The 20,942-nt window shown below is 30.7% G+C and overlaps 1 protein-coding gene across 1 annotated transcript in view; it reads left to right on the forward strand.

Annotated features, from left to right (window-relative positions):
• Positions 1-20,942, forward strand: part of LOC142324681 (neurexin 1-like) — a 449,926-nt gene that overhangs the window by 91,179 nt on the left and 337,805 nt on the right. The window contains exon 2 of the mRNA XM_075365568.1: positions 8,349-8,405. Coding sequence (XP_075221683.1) covers positions 8,349-8,405 — 57 coding nt within the window. The remainder of the gene's footprint in view (positions 1-8,348; positions 8,406-20,942) is intronic.

The following is a 20,942-nucleotide window of genomic DNA, read 5'->3' on the forward strand; positions in this document are numbered from 1 at the left end:
AATTGTTATAATTTCCAGACCCTGTTCTGAGATCTTGCAGTGCAATGCCTCCTTCTTTGATGTCTTGAAGCGCCTCAGTGAGCCACACCGGTTGCGTTTTTAGCTTTAGCAATCTTTCCAAGAGTCGTTTACTTTTCCTTGATTCCTCCAAACGCAAGAGGCGGCCGAAGAATTTTATTCTCTTCTTTCTTATTTCTTCTGTAATTGGTGTAACGACCTCATAGATTTTACGGTTTAGGAGTAATCTCCACTTTCCTTCCACCAAGTTTACCCCGCCAATTCAGGTCCTTACGATCCTTCTTTCTATTTTGGCCAATTTTCCAGTTCTCGATGCTATCTTGATTTGACCCAGTGTTTCACTCCTATACATTACTATCGGTTTGATCACGGTATTATAGTGTCTTATCTTGGCTTGTTTGGAGATGCATTTCTTGTTATAGGTGTTTCGTGTGACCACTTGTGCCATTGCTAGTCTGTGTGCTCTTTCTTGCCAGGCTATTTTCTCGTTTAGATTCCACGTGATGGATTCACCCAAATATTTAAATTTTGACGCTATTTTAATTCTGCGACCGTTGATTTCCAAATGTTTCCGCTGTGTCTCTCTAGTGAACATTGCTTCTGTCTTCTCGTATGAGATCTGAAGTCCAATTTTCGCTACGATAGAAGCCAATGATTCTATCTGGCGTTCAGCCTCTTCCTCTGTTCTGCAAGGAAAACTAGATCGTCTCCGAAGCCAAGGCAGTTAAGGCTTACGTTGTTAAAATTTACTTCCAATTTTTTCTCTCTCTGGATTTTGTTCGTACTAATGTCGCATGATGTATTCTAATGCGCAATTAAACAGTAATGGTGACAATCCGTCTCCTTGCCTGAGACCAGTTTTTATGTCAAAAGGTTCTGATATCTCCCTCCTGAACTTTACCTTCGACCGGGTGCTCGTCATCGTCAGCTCCAACATTTTCACCAGTTTTGGGTGCAGCCCAAAATATTATTATATAATATATTATTATAATATTTATTATTATTATTTAATTTTTTTGTTGTTTGGGTTTTACGGACTTTTGTACTTTTTATGAAGTGAATCTGTTCGGAGTGCATTTGTACAAATGAAGTATTGTCTTAACTGTTTAAATACTATATTATATTTACGTCACATTTCAACTACTATTATGTGTATGTTTTATTGAATGGATTCATTGGAAACCCCTCATCAAGCACGTATTGTAATTCTATTTGCTTATGGTTCATTCTTGGAACATATTGTAAATAAACGAATGCGATTAAAAAAAAATGAACAAACGAATAAAAATCAAATTAACTGTATAAATTAAGTTTCCACTTACCGACAATTTAAAAGGTGTAAATCCTAGTACTTTCGGAGCTGTTAATCCATTTTCAGGGATGTTAATTTAAATTCAAATCGATAATCGTTTTTAAAATTAAATTGTTATATTTATACGTCAAAAATAAAATTAATTAATATATTAATAAGACAGTAACGTCATGTTTATAAGATGTTTGCAACTATTATCATAGTAGTCGCAAACATCTACAATTGTATTAATACCGACGGTGCCAAATGCATAGTAAATAAAATTAACTACTTGACTGTACGAGTACACTTAATGATTCGTAGCTCAAAGCATTGTAGATGAGACACCGGTACCACTCTCTCATCATCTTCAATATTATCGACGATATTTATTCCAATATTTTAATTCAGAAAAAAATGTCACTTATTAACATCCATGTATTGATTGCAATCGTCTCTCATATCTATACTAAATATAAGCAAAAAAAAAAAAAACTATATATATATATATATATATATATATATATATATATAGAAATAGTTTATTCCTGCATCCTGCATATTTGATTCTTTGTAAAAGCTGATTTTTAATTAGGAAAGTACAATATTGTTGTCATTTATAGCATAAAAAAACTACAATACTTCTAAATACATAGTGTTCGGATTATATTACCGGGTTATTTTAAAATAAAATTCAAATTACAACTACGTCACCTGCAATGTTATTTATGAAGAAACTGCATCGGAATTTTGAAAACACATTTTGGAAATCTTTTTCTAAATACATTTTGAAATCGGTTTTTAATTTTTTTTTTGTAGACGTTTATCACACTAATGTATTGTATCAGTCTAATAAACGATAAAATTTTCGTGTATGTCCACAAGTCAGGTTTGAAGGTGTTTAAAGAATTATCATCATACCGTCAAGAAATTAAATCGTTAAATTTCAATGAAAATGGTCGATAGAAAAAATGTATTACTTTGTAAAAGTTATCTTTTATTAATTTTAAAATGAAAATACAATAAAAAGTGAACTTAATCTTTATTATATTTGGTATTTATTATTTTTGTATAAAAAAAAGGAAAGCGTATAATTAATGTTATTTATATTTTGTATTGTTAAATTTATATCTACTCTGGTGATAAGTCGGTTTAAACGAGTTAAAATCAAGTCGTGTTTTATCTTTGCTTTTGATTCTTCACGTTTATTGATTTGTTGAATGTCTTCTTTTTTTGTTTTAATAAAAAAAAACCTGAGGTAGCTGATCGGTATCAATAAATTTATTTCGTTTCAATTTCCATACTATCTACCTGGATTGATTTTGTACTTTTAAATATGTATGTATTTTTTGTAAGAATCTTTGATATTGTTTTGAACATCGTAAATATATCACTTAGTTTTTTGTTTCAGATGATATTATCGTTTGACATCTTTTCTTTATTAAAAATAAAACTAATTCTGCCAATATGATAATTTAACTAATATAAAAATTTATATTAATTGATTAAATTAGAAAGTTTATTTTTTAATCAATTCAATTTTATTTATGTTTTCTGATCAGTTAGGTTATATTTTTTATTTTAATGTAACTTTAATTTTTTTATGTATATGAAATACTTGTAATAATTCTGTAATAATGGTTTTTACGTTAAATTATTTTAAAATTTGTCTGATGACAGACATATTATTTTGAAGTATAACAACTTTTTTTATTTTAAAAAAAAACTTATTTTAGCTCTTCTGTGAGAACTACTTCTCTTTTAAATAGTCTATAGCTATAATGTGTGTGTGTGTGTGTGTGTGTGTGTGTGTGTGTGTGTGTGTGTGTGTGTGTGTCTGTCTGCGTGTGTGTGTTTGTATATATATATATATATATATAAGAAAAACGAACAGGGAAAGCACATATTGATTGGTAGACATCGGACTAAAATCAGGAATAAATTGAAATGGAGTTTACTTTGGGAATTGGACTCAGAAACGTACAGTTAGCTTGCAGACAATGTTACGGAATGAACCGTCTAAATGGGATTCATTCATAGTACATTCCAGTTAATGGAAGTCGAGTACAACACCTTCCTTTATTATGATTTTATTTTCATTGATTTGATTATATTGTTCATCATCGGTCATTGTTTTCGTTCTTAAATTAAAACATTATTTTGTTGAGATTTTATTTTTTTAAATATGAATGTCCTAAAAGTCTTTTTACCGAAAAAAGGTAGAAAAATACTAATATATCTTGATAATATTACAACAGACTGATCTGTTTGTTTGTGTTGACTATTTTTATCAACCTAACCTACACAATGCAGCGATTACTGCATTTTCAGCGATCCTGAATTCTAACAACAAATTGATTAATAAAACATCAGTGTAGCAACCTACGAAAATCGTAACCCTTGAAAGAACTTCATTCGACGGTCGTTTAATAATGTAATTTTTAAGTTAGCGAAAAATAATTATAATTATTTATTTTAAAACTTATAAAATTTGTTAAAAACGATCAGTAAACCGTTTTTGAGGATTTAACTTTTCAGTGTGCTCGATTATGCACCGCGTTCTTTCAGTGTTTATCGACTGAAATTATCAGTAACCGTTCACAAATGAAAGTTTTGGGCTTTTATGAAAACGGTTTGCGATGAACGGTGAATTAAAGTTAGGAGGAAAGAGAGAGAGAGATCGCATAACCTTGGAGACGACCTACTGATCATCGCTCTCCGATAATATTTTCCAAGTTATACTTCAGGACATTCCGTATATCTACATGTTATACAAAGGAACATCGCCAAATTAAATTAATATAACCAACATTTTTGTAACTCGCAATTATTTCTTGTAATGTTACGATTCTTTAGTTACAGTTCCGTAATAAAAAGTAAATACGTAAAATAATTCGTAAAACGTAAAGTACATAATAAAACTTACCTTCGGTGGAAAAAATAATAAGCACTTAATTTGGACGCTGCAAATACCTGTCAGTACAAGTAAACCAGAAATACTTTTAATTTTTTTTTTCAATATTTCATTAGGTTCTTTAGTAAACACTGTAACGACCGTTCGGTTTAAAATTACCTTTATCTGTCTAGTTGATACGTTTTGGAAAATCTGATTTTACCTCTCGACTAAACGGAACAAATTATTTTGAAAATTCTGAAGGATTATCAATATTATATTTTTACAAATTTTGTATCAAGTTTAGGTTATTTGCGTTTAATTTTTAACGATTTTATACATTGAATAACCGTGCTGTGTAAAATATCAAACCAAAAAATATCTTTTTAACAAATTTTTGTAGGTTTTGTGCATTTTTTTTACGGAAGAGCAACTGCTCATGAATCGTCCGTTAGTGCTGTTTGAGGTTTACTTCATAGTAGATTACGTACACTTTTGTTTAGGTTATAGATAACACCGGTCGACTCAAAAATAATATAATATTTGTCTTTTTGTTGACATAACTAAAATACTTGTTCGCTGTTTTAATCTTTTTTTACATTAACACTTTGAGATAAAGAGAAGCTGGTTTTTTTTTTATTTAACGATTCTTATTTACCGCTTACAAAATGCGATGAATAAAAAGATTCAAGATTAACTTTCACGCAACGTTTGGTGAACATAATACCGATCTTTAAAAATATAATATTATACTCGTGTATATTTAATTTAAATAATAGTTTCTTTATCCTGATAGGTAAGTGATTTATAGTACATTATATAAATATACTCGTACGTTGATTAGAAGCTGTTTTTTTATCCAAAATTTATTAAATATAAAAAATTATAATAATTTTTCTCGCACAGAAACATCCTTAATTTCGTATTAAAACATACTTTAAACTTTTAACCTTCTACCTCGCTGGACGTATTAAATGGTATTTTTTTTTTTTAGTAAATGACAAACGGTCTTTTGAATATTCTATATTTACTTTTTGTTGTTTCCTTATACATAATTACATGATGTATTAATATTATAAGATTTTTTTTGTAATTTACGAAGAGTGTCGTTTTTATCTCTTGGCAACGTAAAAACATCTGTTACGAGTATTTTTGAATTTTTATCATTTATATGCGACTTCAATTAAGTAGAACTGAAAATTTAAGTTCTTTAAGTTACGGGAAAGGATTTAAAGAATGACTTATTTACCTATAAAATAATCTGTTAAAACTTAAGTATTTGTAACGGTTTTTATAATTATAAATCGTTCGAGGTAAAATTCTTTTCGTGTTATATTTAAGTAAAGTAACGAACGATGTCGTTGTTAAACGGGTACCGCATAATTAGTTTAACATTAACGTGTTTTAAAAGCATAGGAAACATATTTTATGTTAAATTTATAGCGGTATATGTAATGCGTTTTACTTTTATTTTTAATGAAGTAATTTCTCTACGGAGTGATTATATATTTAAAAAAGCCTTTTACAGTAGTTATGTTTTTTAATTTTTATTATTATTTTTTACTCTTTTAAGTAGTTTCTTATGAATAAACATAGAGTGCATAGGGAATAATGTTAACAACACACATGCTTGCACAAAAAATATTTTACGGTAGATAAGCACATTGCACAGTAATTAAAAATTTTTTAGATGAATATATGTAGATAAAAAATTTAAATATGATTTATGATTAATATTACCGCTATGTTTGCCAACTTCATGTTTAATCATATGTTTTTTTTGTGTTTAAATTTTATTTATAATTAGGAATTTCTGTTACTTTTAAAATTGAATTGTAAATTTATATATCTGTTTTCATTATTTTTTACTATTTGTTTTACTTAACAGTTATCACAGGTAATCTTCAATTCTATAAAAGTATTTAAGTAATTTCCTTCTAATGTCTAATCTAAATAATAATATTTTTTATACGTAAATTTCGGTCGGAGTACAGTTTATTTTCAACGTGGCAATGAGAATTCATATTTTCAGAATTAAAAAAAAAATTGATATATAGAACTTCTTAATCTTTATTTAAATATATCATACGAGTAAGGTAATTTAATGTAATTTTTTTTACTTCTGTTACTAAAAAACTGTAACATTAATATAATTAACCATTATTTTTACGGTTTAAAGATATAAGTTTAAATTAGTATGAAGAATTTTCTAACTTTTGTTTAAAAAAAAAGACAGTTATAAATTAAAACCGTTTATAAACTTTTTCATTTCAAAATAATAATTATTGTCGTTAAAAATCGTAATTACTATTTTTGACTTAATTACAGCGTACAAATATTACGACTGTATTTTATGAATTAATAGGATTTGTTAATAAAAATAAAAATTTATTTATTAATAAAACTTTTTATTTAACTTCTTGAAATTTTTATTAAAATTATTTCAGAACATTTATACAAAACAAATCGACTGAATTTAGTAATGTAAATTTTGTTCAAAATATAACGATTTAGTAATGAGCCGAGGAAAATTTTTTACAACCTCATACTCAGTAGTTGTGATGATAAAAATTTTAGTGATAATTGCAATCGAGGCGTAGTCAGCGATTACGAGTTAAGCTTCCCTTCTATTTTATGAAAAAATCGGAGAAAAATTATGAAAAGACGTAATTTAAATAAGGAATTTAATCCACCGGGTCGGTCTAGCGGTAAACTCGTCTTCGTTAATCATCTGATTTCGAAGTCGAAATTTTCAGGTGCAAATCCTAGTAAAGGCAGACTTTTATTCGGATTTGAATACTAGATCTTAGGTACAGATATTTGGCGGTTGGATTTCAATCAACCGCATTTCTCAGGAGTAGTGGACCTCAGTTTGTTCAAGACTACAAATTTACCGGTACAGTTACGTTATACTGATAACTCGCTAATGACTTTAATTGTTGATACGACTATAAATAAATGTATTTTAACAAAAATTAGGAAGTTATTTTAAACGTAACTTTTTACCGCTAGAAAATATTTTTTGTTGTAATATTATTAATAAATTAATGGCGATACACGTTTGAAACTATACTTATTTCTAATGTTGTAAAATTATGCTTTACCTTGTAAAATTTTGTATTTCAAAATATTTATCCTTTTTAACCGTCGTGAAAAAAAATCAAAACATTAAAATTTTATTTCTTTATTATTCATTAACGATCTGACCAGTTCGATACCGATTTCCATTCTCGTCGATCTTTTAACCTCAACATAATTGTCATTTCCTACATTGTTTTTTATAAATCGATCTTGGTTTTCTTCTCAAATTTTATACCTTCTATCTCCGGAATTAACTAAACCCGGTTGTTTAATTCCTGTTGACCAACTTACAGTCGGTTTGTCTCTTGACAAGATTTTACCGAGATTTTCTCCCACGATCATCGGTTTTACATTTACATCTTAAAAATTTTAAACTCGCTCAGATTTTCAAAATTCTCATGCGTCATCGCGTTTCGACGGCTTTTAATTCATTTCCTTTCTGGTTGCTGTTATCCGTATTTCACCGTTATAAAAGAGGTACAGATCGTGCTAACTTTCTCAAGAATTTCTTTACGATTCTTAGAGATTGTAAAAGCTAACTATTTTTGTGCGTTACAGCTTCTTTTTTTTGTAGATATGCTTTTGATCTGTGCTTTATTTTGACCGTCGTTTATACTTTTATTTAACGATTTAAAAATTATTTTGCGATTTCTTTCGTTCTTTAAAATTAAAAAAATATGTTAAATAATATTTTGGAATTACTTACGGTATTATTTATCCGTACTCTACAAACGATGTTTATTTTTTTTAAGGGGAGGAGATTTAGAAGTTAAATCTCTTCGATATATTTTTATTTTTTCTTCCTTTTATTGTTATTATATTTTTAAATTTATACTATTAAGATTTAGTTCTTTTTTTAATTTTTAAGGTTAATTAGTTAAGAGCTTTTATTAATAATATTATTTTAGTTTCGTATAAAATTATATGTGAAATTGGCAAATATTAAATCTATTAGAACATTTTATTATTATAAAATTAAATTAAGTTTAATTTAATTATTGACAGACGTGACACAACAATAATTCGTTTTTTTAGGTTCTTACCGGGGGTTCATTTCTGTTACAGTGTCCAGGATTCCACTGTGCCGGACTGCCGTTGCATGCGCGTGAGAAGAAAGCCCGGGTGAGTTTTCTCGCGGATAACAAACAAAAAACACTTTTTACTAATATTTATTACACTTAAAATTAAATTCCTTTTAGAAAAAGTAAATGAAAAGAATAATAACTTACTACTACCAAATAATTAATTAAAATTAATAAATCTTATCGTGTAGCTTAAACCATTAATTTTCACTCGGTTCAATGTAATTTTATTGTCTGCTTGTAATTATCAACCCTTCTTTGTTGTCTTGTTAATTTAAACGATGTTAATCCTAAAACCCAGTTGTATTCTTATTTCTTTTATTTTACTTTTAACAGGAATATGTTGTTTTACTGCACGCATTTATGTTTAAAAAACAATCCTTAATTAGTCAACCTTTTGTAATTCGTGTAGTAGAATTATTTGGTTTAATATTTAGTGAAAATATGTGGTAAAAATGTATACATATGAAATGTTGATGAACATTGTTCTGTTAAAAATCGTATAAATTTTCCGATCCGGTTTGTGCGTTTTCTTTTTTATTAAAGTTAAACCGCTCAAATTTACGTTTAATTTTAACAAACGATATTTACATCGGTTTTCTCAGAATTAAATTTTCTACAAAGTTAATTAGAGATTTTTATTTGTATATCGGTAAATCGACGAAGATATTTTATTCCAAACCTAAAAAAGTGTGTTTTCCGAAAAACGTTTTCGCGTTTTATCCGGTTTTTCGTAAAACCTAAGTGAGATAGAGGTTTGGGACCGATTCTATTCAATCTTTTAGATGAAAAACCGTAAGAAAGCGCCAAATTTACCCCTCGATTTGCATCCCGAGAATTTTAGTACGGTTTAGTTTCTCAGAGAGAGAAGAAAGCAGGGCTAAATGTTTTGCGAACCGAAACTTGCTAACGAACCGTTATGTATATGAACTTTTTCTCTTATATTTGGCTATATAATTATCTCCCGAGAGATTGCCGTGAAATTTGTAATAGCTCTGTTTATTCGATAAAATCGGCGTGTAATCTTTTATTTTATATTAGTATATAAAAAACAGCTAATATAGCAAATATCAGAGTAAAAAATCAGTTGCAGGACGTGAATAAAAGAATTATTTTATGGAACCGATTAAGATTCTTTAAAATTCGGATATTAAATTTGGATGAGATTTTATAAATACTTTACGGTAACATTGATAACTGTTAGTTCACTCCGTAAAAAATGTGTAAATAAAAATATGAAGAAATCTTTTTATTCAACGATAAAACTATTTTCCATTTTTCATCCGAAATAAACTTTAAAATTAAAACAAGTCCCGTTTCCGTGTTTATTCTATAATAAAACCGTATTTATGTTACAGTGTTAGGAAATAAATAGTTTTCTGTAAATTTACAATATTAATAATTTAATGAAAAACTATAGATATAATTTTATGTTAAAGGTGTAACTATTTCAAAAAAAGATTTTTACTGCTTGTTTTTTTAAAAATTTTATGTCACGCGTTAAGCAATAAATTACTATGAAATTCTAAAAGACTAATATTTTTTAAAACATGACAAAATACGACATTTGAATTTGAAAAATTTTAGTTAATCGCATAAAAAACACAAAAGAATACACCATAAGTATTATATCCTAAAAAATACTTGCAATTTTTTATAGGTAAAAAAATCCCTTGGACTTAATTTAGGCTAAATATACGAATGAAAATTATACATATAATAAATTACTATAAATATTCTATTAATTTTTATCAATATTACTTTTAATCTCCTGAAATCAATTATTAATGACTTCAAGTTAATGAAATATAACTTCGTATAATTTTTTTTTTTTAATGATTGCACGATTTAAAATTGTTTCAGTACGAAAAACTTTATAGTGTATCGTGTCATGGTGTACATTTGCTGTTTTTTTGTAATTTTCATCAGATATTAAATATTTTAATTAAAAATTTAATACATTTTTAAGATAATGTAATTCTACTTTTTACTCAAAACAGTGGAAGATTTTTTCTGAATAAGTTGTTCTATAATTTTCTTTAAACAACTTTGACTTTTTAATAAAGTATTTTTCTTTTTTTAAATTATTTATTCAACTTTTCTAAACGAATAATTTACGGAAAACAGATTGCGATTTAAAAATACGATGAGGAAATTTGTAGCGCGTAAAAAGTGCCAAGCGTTTAAATATATAAAATAATTTTACGATAAATTTCGTGTTTCAAAAAAAATAATTTTTAAGTATTATTGAATAATCATCATTTTGACTGAGAATTTTTTGGTTTGAAAAAATTAATTAACCGTATAAACCTGAAGTTTGTACGTGGAAATATCGTACGGAAATTAGATGCGTTTGCAAAAAGCCAAGCTTGATAGGGGAAGAGTCAAACCGTAAATTTTCCGGATGAAAACAACTATCATTATAATTGCTCTTACCTGTCGCAGGGCACCGAATCTTGATCGATTCAAAATTACTTGAAGTTAAATTCCTTCATTATCGGTTTAATTTGACCTTTAGGAATAAGTTAACGGCACTTTCTCAATGTTATCGGCGTAGATCGGATAACATAGACTGCTAAACCGGAATGAAATTTTAGTCTGTTATGAAACATTAAGATCTGGCGATAAATAAATTACGCAGAATTTTTTTAGACCTTATTTTTAAAGTCGATTAGAAGTGACGTTTTCACAATTTAAATACGGCCACTATTTATGATACGATTTGATTAATCGTATCAAACAAGTTGTTTAGATAATTGTAAAAGCATATAAGGACAATATATATTTCACTTGGAGATAATGAAACGTAAATATATATCTTTTAAAAACTTCTTGGCTTTATTAAACGTCATGTATTATTATTTTTTCCTCTTAATTCGTAATCTTTATCTGTTCTATTCAGAAAGATGGAATTATTTACAATTTCCTCTTCAGTGGGAGTTCGGGTAAACGGATATTATTTCTGCTGAATATTCCTAAATGCTACACAATATTGGGGAGGGGCGTAGTTTCCCATAAGAAGCCTCTTTACCTGTTCTCAGCTGCTTTTTAATTTTTAACGAAAAAATTATTTTTATCCAGAAAAATTTGGATCGGCTAACATAAAATTGTCAATAGTAATGTACTGCTGCTACGATCTGGGTAAAAATGTCCCGATCTCTCGAGTGATAACGGATAGGATGCTCCTTTTGTATAACAGGGAGTCTAACCTTGGTTTCCACGAGGGTAGATTTTCTCTCACTGTCCTCTTGTTATTATCCTCGAACTATTATTCCCCGTTTTTCGTTCTATGAGCATAGGTTTTAACCTGCTACACCCGTTCTGAACGAGCTTGGAACCGTACAGACAATGTTGTTACTCGGTAGAAAGAGCAGCCTGCAGACCAACCCGTAGATCTATTTCCTTTATGGTGGTTGCTTAACGAGTAAAATTCCTAACTGTAATAATAATTCGGGATTATAGTAATCCGTCTTAATAAAATAATATATATAACACGGTTTGTAATGAATATAATTTTGAATCGTCGAATATAAAGACTTTTGAAAATCAAATACTTTCAACGATCGTAAAAGAAAAGTAATAAAATATTATGTAATTTCTACGTATAACTGAAAATTGAATTTTAGTTTTCGTACAGTCCTTGACAAAAAAAGGTGCACCGGTGTAAAAAAAATCTCCATGCTTTCATACAGAATAAAAAATTCATGGGTTTTCAAATACTCTTTTTAAAATCGGATTTATTTATAACAAAATTGTGATTTCATAATATTTAGAAAATTTTGGAAGCGTTTGCAGAACGAGGTATAAAGTGGTTAACAATTTTTAATACTAATTAAATGAGTTTAACAGAATTGAAATATTTTTTTCTGTAAACACTAGTAAACTATGATTTTTTATAAAAAAGGAAGCAATTAGTTAAAAAGTTTTAGAAATCCTTAAAAAAGGATATATGGGGAAAATTGTTGTCGTATGGGATTGAATTACACTGTTTTTTCAGCGGGTAAACGCTTGTTACTTTAATAAATCATATTACCTTCACTTGTGTGCTCTCTAAGGCTTGTTAAGCAAATGTAAGTTAGTATATTCGTTACACGTTGTATTCCAGTAACGTTTCCCACAAAAAAAAATTGATATGGATGATTAATCTAGACTTGTATTTTTAAATTCATAATTTCAATCTTTTTTACCGTCGATTTCATTATTTTAAAGTTAGAAGTAATACGAAAATTCTGTATTTAAAATTTTTAATCGGTTAACAACAAATTATTAAAATAATATTTAAATTATAGCAGAGCTTAAAAACTGAACGATTGAATTTCTTTAGTTTAACGATTAATTGGATTTTAAAACTGAAGTTCTTTTATGTAAAAAAAAGGGGTAAAGTTAACTCTATATATTATATCCTGTGTATAAGTATTGAATTTATAATTTGATTGATGCAAAGAGTTTTATTAAGAACGTAACTACACCGTTCTGCTTAATTAAGCTTTTACATGAAAATCCTCTTTACGAAATCCGATTTCACAAACACCTCCTCTTATGACAAACAGCCGTCATCTAAACCTTACCTTTATTATCTATTGTTAAACTTTAAAATGTGTTTTACAAAGAGGAAGTAGATTTTTTTAAATGATTCTTTTCGTATATTATTTCAAACGTATTATACTGCTTTTCTTAAAAAAGATTATTCCTTTGCTTTTTTGTTTAAGGAAAATTTTTCAATACAGTAACCGGAAATATTTGAAAAAAAAGCTGATAACACAGTTGTAGGACATTCCTGTCTCGCGGCTAAAGTCGCGTTCCGGGAAAGTCCTACAATTCTACACCTGTGGGTTGTTTCTGATGCACGGCTTACACACACAACTTGATTAAAAATATTTATCATTTTATTTAAATATAATATCGGTCCAGCAGTTCTGTAAATATAAGGTGATTTAGAGGCCAACACCGAATACACACGCGTACATACGAACGCTACAACCTTTTTTGAATATTTATTAAAAAATTGAGTTCAACCTTTATTGAGAAAATTTCCATCCGGTTTTTTGGGTTACTTAGGTATCAAAAGTCTGATCCGGTAAAATCTGCATATGCCCCAATCGGACCGATTACAGTACTTTTCCTTGTAGAGCTTATAGCTCTGTTGTAGTCCTATCTAGACGGGAAAGGAAAAATACCGAAAACTACCTGTTCATTTAGTAAACGAGTTAAAAATTACCGAGTAAAGATACGCTTTCCTATTTTAACATTTGCTAATTACGGTTTTTTGTAGACTGTTTTTTTATCGAAGTTACAAATCAAAAGGGACAAAAAATTGAACAAAAATTACAGGGTAAAAATTTAATTTCCATAAAAATATTAAAAAATGTTTCTTTTAGTGTAAATTAGATTTTGATAAAATTGTTTAGTTAAAAATCTTTGTCTTACTTGTAGGATATCGATAAATAACCAGAAAAATTTGTGAATGACTGCCTACATAGAAATAATTAAAACATTCATGTAGTATACAACAGAGATATACCACGTACTCTTCTCTTCAGCTATTTTTTTTTTTGTGGTGTAATATTATCAGGCGACTGTATTATTTTCTACAGCCAAAACATCCTATTAATTTTAAGGAAAAATCTTATTTTATCTTCAACCGTTTTTCTATCTCTCTCTCTTACTTAAAATTATGAAATCCGTATTATTAATCCGTATCGTCGTTTGATACTAAAATACATACTTCAATGCAAAAAAAAATTTTCTATCTTTATTGATAACCAAAATAGTAAATTTCTTTATACGTCGCCATATTAAAATCCATATCGCTAGAAAAATGGTAAAAAATACATAAAGTAGATAAGAATCTATTCTTAAATATTCGTAAGTATTAATTTTTACGTAATATTTTAATGAAGTTATGGAACGTTGAACTTGAATATTTGGAAAGCAGTAGGAAAATGAAAGGTACTTTTTACTCAAGAGCTTTCAAAAAAGACAAAGTATACTCTCTTTAACGAGCCATACTATAGTTACTACCCGTTTATGCACTACTTTACTATAAAAAAAAACTCTCGTTAATTATCCCATAATATTAAGCGATAAGATTTTCCTACTAAGAGATGTCGTCAGGATACTAAGGGTGGTTGGAGAGAAATATTTAGAGAGAAAGAGGAACGAGTCTGTGTTTCATAGTTTTAGAGAAGGCATTTCATGGAGTTAAATGGGAGAAACGATGGAGATTTTTAAAGAGAAAAAAATAGAATAAAAGGTTAATTAAGGAATTGCACGAGTCAAACAACCGAACGCGTGGTTCAAACAACAGAAATGAAAGTAAGAAATTGACCGATCGGATGGGATTTCGGTCGAGGTGTTAGGCAACGATGTTGTTTTTCACCGACACCGGCCAACATTTAAATTGAAGATATGATAAGGAGTATATTAGATGAAAAAGAAGAAGGAATAATTATAGAAGACGAAAAATAAAATGCATGACGATTGCTTTGTGTTTGATGGCGCACACACGAACAATAAAATAGAAAATAAAATAATAATAATAATAAATTATAACAAATAATTAAAATAGAAAATGTAATAAAATAGCAATAGAACAGAAAAAGTAGAAAGTTATACATATTTGGGGAATACGGTGAGAGAATTATAGAGTTCATGCGGTTGCTGAAATTGTGCAATGACTGGGTGGAATGATGTGAGAAATGACTGTCAAAATTTATTTTTAGTAATCTTATCATCAGTAAATAGTCTAAGTTAATAGAAAATATGAGGAAACTGACTCATACAGAAATCCTAGCGTAGTCGGTTACATCATTTAAAACTACTAAATACCCAGGCAGAGAAATCTTTCTTTTAGAGTAAAAATTACAATCGCAGGATTTTAAATGAAATGAAACGGATCGACTGTAGAACCCAAATATTTTTAAACATTTAAAAAACTAAAAGCGATTTACCATTTAGAAATACCTCATTTAAAGAAAAATGTTTTTCTTATATGTCTATTATATTAATTAATAACAAATTACTTTTCATAAAAAATATTTTAATCATTTCAACGGGTGATAAAATTTTCTGTTTGAGGAAATTCTAAATATTTTTGTATTTTATAAATTTAAAAAAAATTGTATAAATTTTGTATACCTGTGGAATTTCACCCTAGGGAAATTATAGACAAGCCAAGTTATTTTGTGGTTCATAGCAACATGTAGATACTCGTATGTGTGTACGTTAAACAATGTTCGAAACTTCTCTGTCAAAGAGAAAAAAAAAAAAAAAATAGCGAACATTTTTTATAACTCGTTTGCTTTTGATATTGGATAAGGTGTATTGTGTAATAATTTCCTTATTATCCTATCAGTTTCTTATATTTTTTTCTTTAAATCTATCTTCGTAATATCACTAAAAAAGGTTGTTCACCTCCTGTAGTTAACAAAAATACATTTATTGGGTGTATAATAATCTAATAAAAATTGATTAGCTAAAGATAAATAAACAATTTAAATTTACATACTCGTGTGTATGTATATATATATATATATTTTTTTTTTTTTGTGAGGGGAGGAATGCCATTTACGTACTAAGTCTCGGACTCGCTAACAGGTTCCCCCAGATGTAGTGAAAGTGCGTATGTATACCTGCGCCCGACCGACTAAACCTCCACCTCACCAACCCTCCTACCGGGGCCGGACCAGCAGTTAAGCAAGCATTACGCAGTCCAGGAGGTGCCTTCGAGTGCGGGGGGATCCAGGGTCTTCGTACTTAATCACCGTCGCTCATCTGCACAACGCGGACGAACGACGGCTCTACAGAAGGCTGCTCTTCATCCCCTCTCTCAGTGGTCCATTTTCTTCACCTCAGACATTGAAGAGATCTGTTTTCGATCTAACGTCATATGACTCTTCCTTGTCTGCCTATCATATCCTGTATTCCTCCTCCTTAACTTTCAGAATAGCCGATACCAATTTGGATACCGCCTCCCACTCTTTCAGTCCCCTAAGCATATAATCTACGTGTTCTCGGGAGTGAGCCGATCTAGGACCCGACGTCTCCTTGTTACATCCCGCCTGTCACAGACATAAAATACGCGTTCAGGCGCGTCAACTAACCCACAGAACCTGCACCGAAGTGATTCTCTTCGTTTGAATAAGTACGCCGAGAAATCCCTGTGACCGGACAGGAGCTGGGTGAGGTACAAATTCACTTCATCGTGCCCCCTCCGAATCCATGGGTCTAAATTAAGGATCAATCGCCTTGTCCGTGCTCCTTTTGTCGAGTCATCCCGTGCCACCTGCTATTATTAGAGCGGCTGTCTACTGGCCACATCTTTTGGCATTCCATCATAAACTCTTGACAGATGTTTCGCCCTGAGGCGTATCGGGGGGATACCAGTGATAACCTCAACTCCATCACATGACACTGCGGAAGGCGGATGACATCTTCAGTGACGCCCGCCGTTGAAGAGAGAAAAACTTTCTGACATTCCTCTCCCTGTCAAGGACGTCACCTCAAGCCGGAACGGCATAAAGTAGGCTAGAGGGGACAACCGTCATTATCAGCCTCCTTTTACCAGCTCGCGGTCCCTTCCTGTTGCACAACAATTTGCTGAGGTGATTCATCACGTTCTCAGCCCGATCTGTAACATCTGATATATGTTCATTATAAAGGCCCGATCTCTGTAACTTTTCTTTTTCCTGTTTAGCCTTGGGAATTACCGTTAGGTATTACTTCAGAGGATGAATAAGGATGATATGTATGAGTCTAAATGAAGTGCAGTCTTGTACAGCCTCAGGTCGACCGTTCCTGAGATGTGTGGTTATGAAAACCCAACTAACAAAGAACACCGGTATCCACGGTCTAGTATTCAAATTCGTATAAAAGTAACTGCCTTTACTAGGAATTGAACGCTGGAACTCTCGACTTCCAAATCAGCTGATTTGGGAAGACGCGTTCTCTATTAGACCAACCCGATGGGTTCATCTCTGTAACCTGACCCCCAGATATTTTACACTCCTTGATGTAACTATTTTGATTCTATCTACACCGATCTCTATTTCTCGGATGAGTCTCCTACCGACCACGGCAAGCATTGAAGTCTTCCTAGGGGCCAAGCACATGCCCCTATCTCACAGCCAGCCGCTCACAATCGCGACGGCCTCATTGGTCGTATCCTCGACATCGGCTTCGATTTAACCTGCAATCAGCAATGCCAGATCATCGGCGTATGCTATAATACATATTATATATATATTTATTTCTTTTCTGTTAATTATGTTATTTCTTGGCCGAATATAAGATTGAATGTAATGTATTTTTTCACAATAGAAAGGGATAAATTATTTTTTCTTTTCAACCTTTTCTTATGTTTTCAACGCATATAATTGAGGTAACTGTCAGAATTGTTTTCTCTGAGAGTAATGACGTTCCGTAGTCGATTAGTTATTACGGTGAACAGAATGTATGTCTCGCTCCTACTTCTGAATATTAAATGGATCTCGTCGGGTTTCGAGGCTTATTAACAACTGTATATTCAGCTCGATCGGAATTCAACTCGACTACGTTTAAGGAATCTTTGAAAACTTTTAAAGGTTCAAAGAATCTTCTATTTGTTCTATCTACGTGGAGTTAAATGCAGTCTGTTTATAAAATAAAGGGCTGTTTTAAATTTAAGTTGTTTTAACAATTTTTATCTAAAGTATTAAAGGATGAGATTATAACACATTTATTTCCATTTTCAACAATTCTTTATTTTTAGGAGGACAGATTAGACTTTTTATAAATTAACCTCCGTTCCGGCATCACAAAGAAACGGTCTCCATACCAACATAGCGCAAACGCAGTAGACATCATTTCTCTCTTTCTTTTTCTGTTTAGCCTCCGGAACCACCGTAAGGTATTACTTCAGAGGATGAATGAGGATGGTATGTATGAATATAAATGAAGTGTAGTACAGTCTCAGGTCGACCGTTCATGAGATGAATGGTTAATTGAAATCCAACGACCAAAGAACACCGTATCCACGATCTAGTATTCAAATCCTTATAAAAGCCTTTACTAGGATTTGAACCTTAGAACTTTCGACTTCGAAATCAGCCTGATATTCCATTGCGATATTCACTCGCGATATTCCATTGCGAGTGATGAACTTGTTGAAAAAATTGAATGTGCTCTTAGTGAAAAACACCACTTTGAATTAATGAACTTGTAAAGATTTTTCTTAAATTTCAAGATCCACTATTTATCGAAGTGTTACACACAGATTGAGTTTTCGTAAATACTGTGCAGGATGGATATCGAAACGACTTACAGATGCCCACAAACCTAAAAGAATAGAGAGGTATCGACTTTTCTTCATCTATACTAAAATAATGACATCCCAACCATCCGTAGGGGAAGACACCTAGCTTGTGACGATTTCGGTCGCCACACCAACACCCCTTCCTGTTCATAGCCCCGATGGGCTTTAATGGAGGTCGTCTTTTTGATTCTCTAACTGATTACATCTTACAGTCATCAGCCAGGCCTCAGTTGGGATGCCGCCGATGTAATGTCTCGGTAGACATTTACATCAGTGAATTTTTTGACAGCCTTTGCCTTCACTGTAGGCTTCTTTCGGACATCTTCTCTCTGTTATCCTACAATGTTGCCCTTTGAACTGGCTAACCGAGTTTGCGGAAACATGAACCCCGGGCCTATTTACACTTACTTTATTTGACATCTGATTATAAGTGACTGTAAGTACATCGTACTTCGGAACTAGAATTTTGACAGTATTGTTATCGGTGACGAAACGTGAATTCGGTTCATCGATATCGAGACAAAAGAACAGTTCAAACAACGCATGAACGTGCAGTCGACGAACAAGCCCAAAAAATTCAAATAAAACGATTCGAACAAGAAATGATCGATTGCTTTAGACTTCAATTTGAGGTTCGTGTACTGGGATCGTACAAGAATTTTATTTGCAGAATCTATGAAGTCGGGTACGACTGTAAACGTTGAAAAAACTTAGGAGTGCGATGCAGAATAAACGGCTAACGAATCGGATCTTTGTTTTATATGATAATGCACCGCCTCACCGTGTACCGATCAAGTTTAAGTAGTCCATTTTCACCGTTCTCCTCATTGCCCTATCAACAATGGATGCATATTTTAGCGGCGCCGTACTTTGGAGAGGGATTAAACAAGCCGATGACACAATGCAAGCGGTTGAATTCGGGGGGGGGGGGGGACTGTGTTGAGAAGTAAAACCATTTACCTTTTCTATATAGAATATTTTTTCACTGCCTTTAATTTATTTTTATTACTCTACCAAAGATTAATTTATAAATAGCTCTCGTAAATAAAAAAAAAAAAATCATAAATTAAAAATTTTTACAAGTTCATTAATTGAAAGTGGTGTTTTTCACTAAGAGCACATTCAATTTTTTCAACAAGTTCATCACTCTCAATGGAATATCGCACTCTTCCTATCTCGTCGAGCACAATATTTCGCCCTTCCTAAAATCCCCTGTTCCATTTTCCCAGAGAATCATTGCTCATACGCTGATTTCAAAGCTTGTACAGTCTCAGGTAGACCGTTCCTAAATATGTTTAAAAGAAAGCAGCAATTCTTTTCGAGAGTTTAAAATACGCAAAAGGTTCTATAAAGAAATATTATTTCTTGACATAGGCGTACAGTTATCCAGCTAAAGAAATAATTTCTTATTTATTTGTTATAATAATAGAAAATTTAAGGTCATAATGGAATCTCGTTAGCGAATATACAGGAAAAGAAGAGTTTATTCTCTTTAAGAAGGAGGAAAAGGAATTTTTCAATAGAAGAAATCTTTTTCCTCACCCGCTAATAGGCAGGTTAGGTAGGTATAGGTTTAGATTTAATCCTACACTCGATATAGAATCCCTAGAGGACGGTATTAAAAAAGAAATTCCAAAAATTCCTTCGGATAAGAACGTGCTATGAACTAACTAGGCTTAATAAACCATCGCTAACATACTCGTTTCCTTTAACTGTTTACATCTATTTTACTATCCGTAACGTAAATCTTATCTAAAAATCCAATAAACAATTTAACGGTTTTGTGGTTAATAACGGTAATACGATTTGTACCGAATAAAAAGGGGCCTTTTCCCCTTAAAAGATAAGAACAAAAAGTTTTTGTATCGCGTTTAAATATGTAAATAAACAAGCAACGCTTTTTTTAAGCTGCTCTCGTACATCGATATTTTCTTAAAGGTAAAATATTGTAAATCGAACCTTATCAAATATTCTGCATTTTATTCGACTGGAGATATTCTTTTGTTCATTAGTTGATTCGTCTGTTTATGCGGGTAATGAGGAGACTATAAAAATTATTTATACAGAGAAATAAGAAATGGATATTCTTTTTTTACTTATACAGTGCAACAATACGTATTCTTTTTATTGACGCTTTCAAAATTACATATTTGCGTGAGAACTGTTGATTAATTATATCTTTAACAAAAGGCCATTCGTTGTATTTCTTTTTATATTCTACTAATAAAATGTTTTATTTTATCCTACAAAATGACACGTATTAATAAAAACACACTGTGGTATAAT

Source organism: Lycorma delicatula, chromosome 5, assembly GCF_047948215.1.
Source record: "Lycorma delicatula isolate Av1 chromosome 5, ASM4794821v1, whole genome shotgun sequence".
Taxonomy (NCBI): domain Eukaryota; kingdom Metazoa; phylum Arthropoda; class Insecta; order Hemiptera; family Fulgoridae; genus Lycorma; species Lycorma delicatula.